General features: G+C 40.6%; 1 protein-coding gene across 1 annotated transcript in view; it reads left to right on the forward strand.

Moving 5' to 3' along the window:
• The window catches only part of LOC124028866 (collagen alpha-2(IX) chain-like), a gene marked incomplete at both ends in the record, with an annotated part of 25,480 nt that extends 23,425 nt beyond the window's left edge, over positions 1 to 2,055 (forward strand). Inside the window, 2 exons of the mRNA XM_046340779.1 lie at positions 1,726 to 1,817; positions 2,002 to 2,055. Of these exons, the coding sequence (XP_046196735.1) occupies positions 1,726 to 1,817; positions 2,002 to 2,055 (146 nt within the window). The remainder of the gene's footprint in view (positions 1 to 1,725; positions 1,818 to 2,001) is intronic.
• Between the last annotated feature and the right edge of the window lie 305 nt (positions 2,056 to 2,360).

A 2,360-nucleotide genomic window follows, 5' to 3' on the forward strand; every position in this document is an offset into this window, starting at 1 on the left:
CAACATTATCAGAAGAACAACAGTATCACAACGCCGTTATCGTAATAACAATAATTATCACAACATTACGCAGAACAACAGTATCAAAGCCAACGGTCGTATCGTAATAACAACATTGTCACATCAACATTATCACAAAAACATGATCGTAGTAACAACATTATCATAACAACAAATATTAGCACAACAATATTAGCACACTCTATTCACCAGCTTTGGCCTTGTTTTTATTTAATTCTTAAGGCATTGGTGACAATAGTATTCAAGTGACAGAGGTTTTAGTCTTCACTGTGTTTATAAGGACAGAAGTCTTCACTGTAAGTTTATAAGGGCAGAGGTTTCAGTCTCCACTGTGTTTATAAGGGCAGAGGTTTCAGTCTCCACTGTGTTTATAAGGGCAGAGGTTTCAGTCTCCACTGTGTTTATAAGGACAGAGGTTTCAGTCTTCACTGTGTTTATAAGGGCAGAGGTTTCAGTCTCCACTGTGTTTATATAAGGCAGAGGTTTCAGTCTTCACTGTGTTTATAAGGGCAGAGGTTTCAGTCTACACTGTGTTTATAAGGGCAGAGGTTTCCAGTCTACACTGTGTTTATAAAAAAATAAATTAGCACTCTCTCCAATGACCAACTAAATGACCATATATTTCTCCATATAGTGTCACAATGGCTGAAACTAACCTATTACAACTGTATTATTACCCCCAAATATCAATTACAGTACACCCTCTCTCCCACTATCTCTCTCTCTCTGTCTCTGTCTCTGTTGCTCTCTCTCTCTCTCTCTCTCTCTCTCTCTCTCTCTCTCTCTCTCTCTCTCCTCTCTCTCTCTCTCTCTCTGTGTATCTCTCTGTCTCTGTTGCTCTCTCTCTCTCTCTCTCTCTCTCTCTCTCTCTCTCTCTCTCTCTCTCTCTCTCTCTCGCTCTCTCTCTCTCTCTTTCTGTGTATCTCTCTGTCTCTGTTGCTCTCTCTCTCTCTCTCTCTCTCTCTCTCTCTCTCTCTCTCTCTCTCACTCTCTCTCTCTCTCTCTCTCTCTCTCTCTCTCTCTCTCTCTTCTGTATCTCTCTCTGTCTTTGTTGCTTCTCTCTCTCTCTCTCTTGCTCGCTCTCTTCTGTGTATTCTCGCTCTCTTTCTATCTCTCTCTGTCTCTCCTCTTGCTCTCTCTCTCAGCCTCTGTTTCTCTCTCTCTTTCTATCTCTCTCTGTCTCTCGCTCTCTCTGTCTCTCTCTCGTCCTTCACTATCTCTGTCTCTCTCTGCCCTCTTTGCCTCTCTTCACTCTTGCTCTCTTACAACACAAGAAAAAACAAAAAAAACAACTGATTGTCTTCAGCTAGCTTTAGTTTCTGTTTCCTGTGGATGTTGACAAATCACATCACAACTTGTTATTTTAGATGGTGTGATTGCAGCCAGGCCTCCGTAGACCATAATTACCTAGGTGTTCCTGGAATAATTATGTCTCTTTATTCTGCAAGAGTTTGGGGTTTGTTCATGTGTTCAATAATGAATTCACACACACACACACACACCCGAGCTGACAAGGTACAAATCTGTCGTTCTGCCCCTGAACAGGCACTTACCCACTGTTCCTAGGCCGTCATTGAAAATAAGAATTTGTTCTTAACTGACTTGCCTAGTTAAATAAAGGTAAATAAATTGATACATTATTCAATGTGAGCCACGTCCTTGTTGTTGAGGTATTAATAAAGAGGGTCTCTCCTTTTCCCCCAGGGGCTGCCTGGTATCATCAGGAGAAGGGAGAACGGGACGCCGCCCGATGGTAAGGCGGCCATTTTGGAATCACACCAGAGTACAAATGCCAAGTCTGTAGACTGTCACGGTCTTGATTTTATCCAGCCTGTTGTGATGTCACGGTCTTAATGTTTGCATTTATTTGTTGTTGATTGTTTGTTGACATGGTTTTGTTGCTGATTGTTTGCATTGACCTGGTGTTGTTTGATTGTTTACGTTGACATGGGTGTTGTTGCTGATTGTTTACGTTGACAGGGTCCACCTGGTCCTCCAGGTCCCAGAGGTCCCCAGGGTTCTAGTGGAGCTGACGTAAGTGTCTGAATATTCAATATTATTATTATAATGAATAGTTTAACATTACACTAGAGTATATATTATTATTATAATGAATAGTTACCATGTCTAGAGTATATATTATTATTATAATGAATAGTTTAACACTAGAGTATATATTATTATTATGAATAGCATTACATGCGGCTCCATACCCCATATGATTACCTGACATTTTTTATGATTGATTGGTTGGTTGATTGGTTGGTTGGATGGTTATTGGTTGGTTGGTTGGTTGGTTGGTTGATTTTTTAATTGGTTGGGTTGATTGATTGGATGGT

The sequence above is a fragment of the Oncorhynchus gorbuscha genome, unplaced genomic scaffold (genome assembly GCF_021184085.1).
Source record: "Oncorhynchus gorbuscha isolate QuinsamMale2020 ecotype Even-year unplaced genomic scaffold, OgorEven_v1.0 Un_scaffold_4929, whole genome shotgun sequence".
Lineage (NCBI taxonomy): Eukaryota > Metazoa > Chordata > Actinopteri > Salmoniformes > Salmonidae > Oncorhynchus > Oncorhynchus gorbuscha.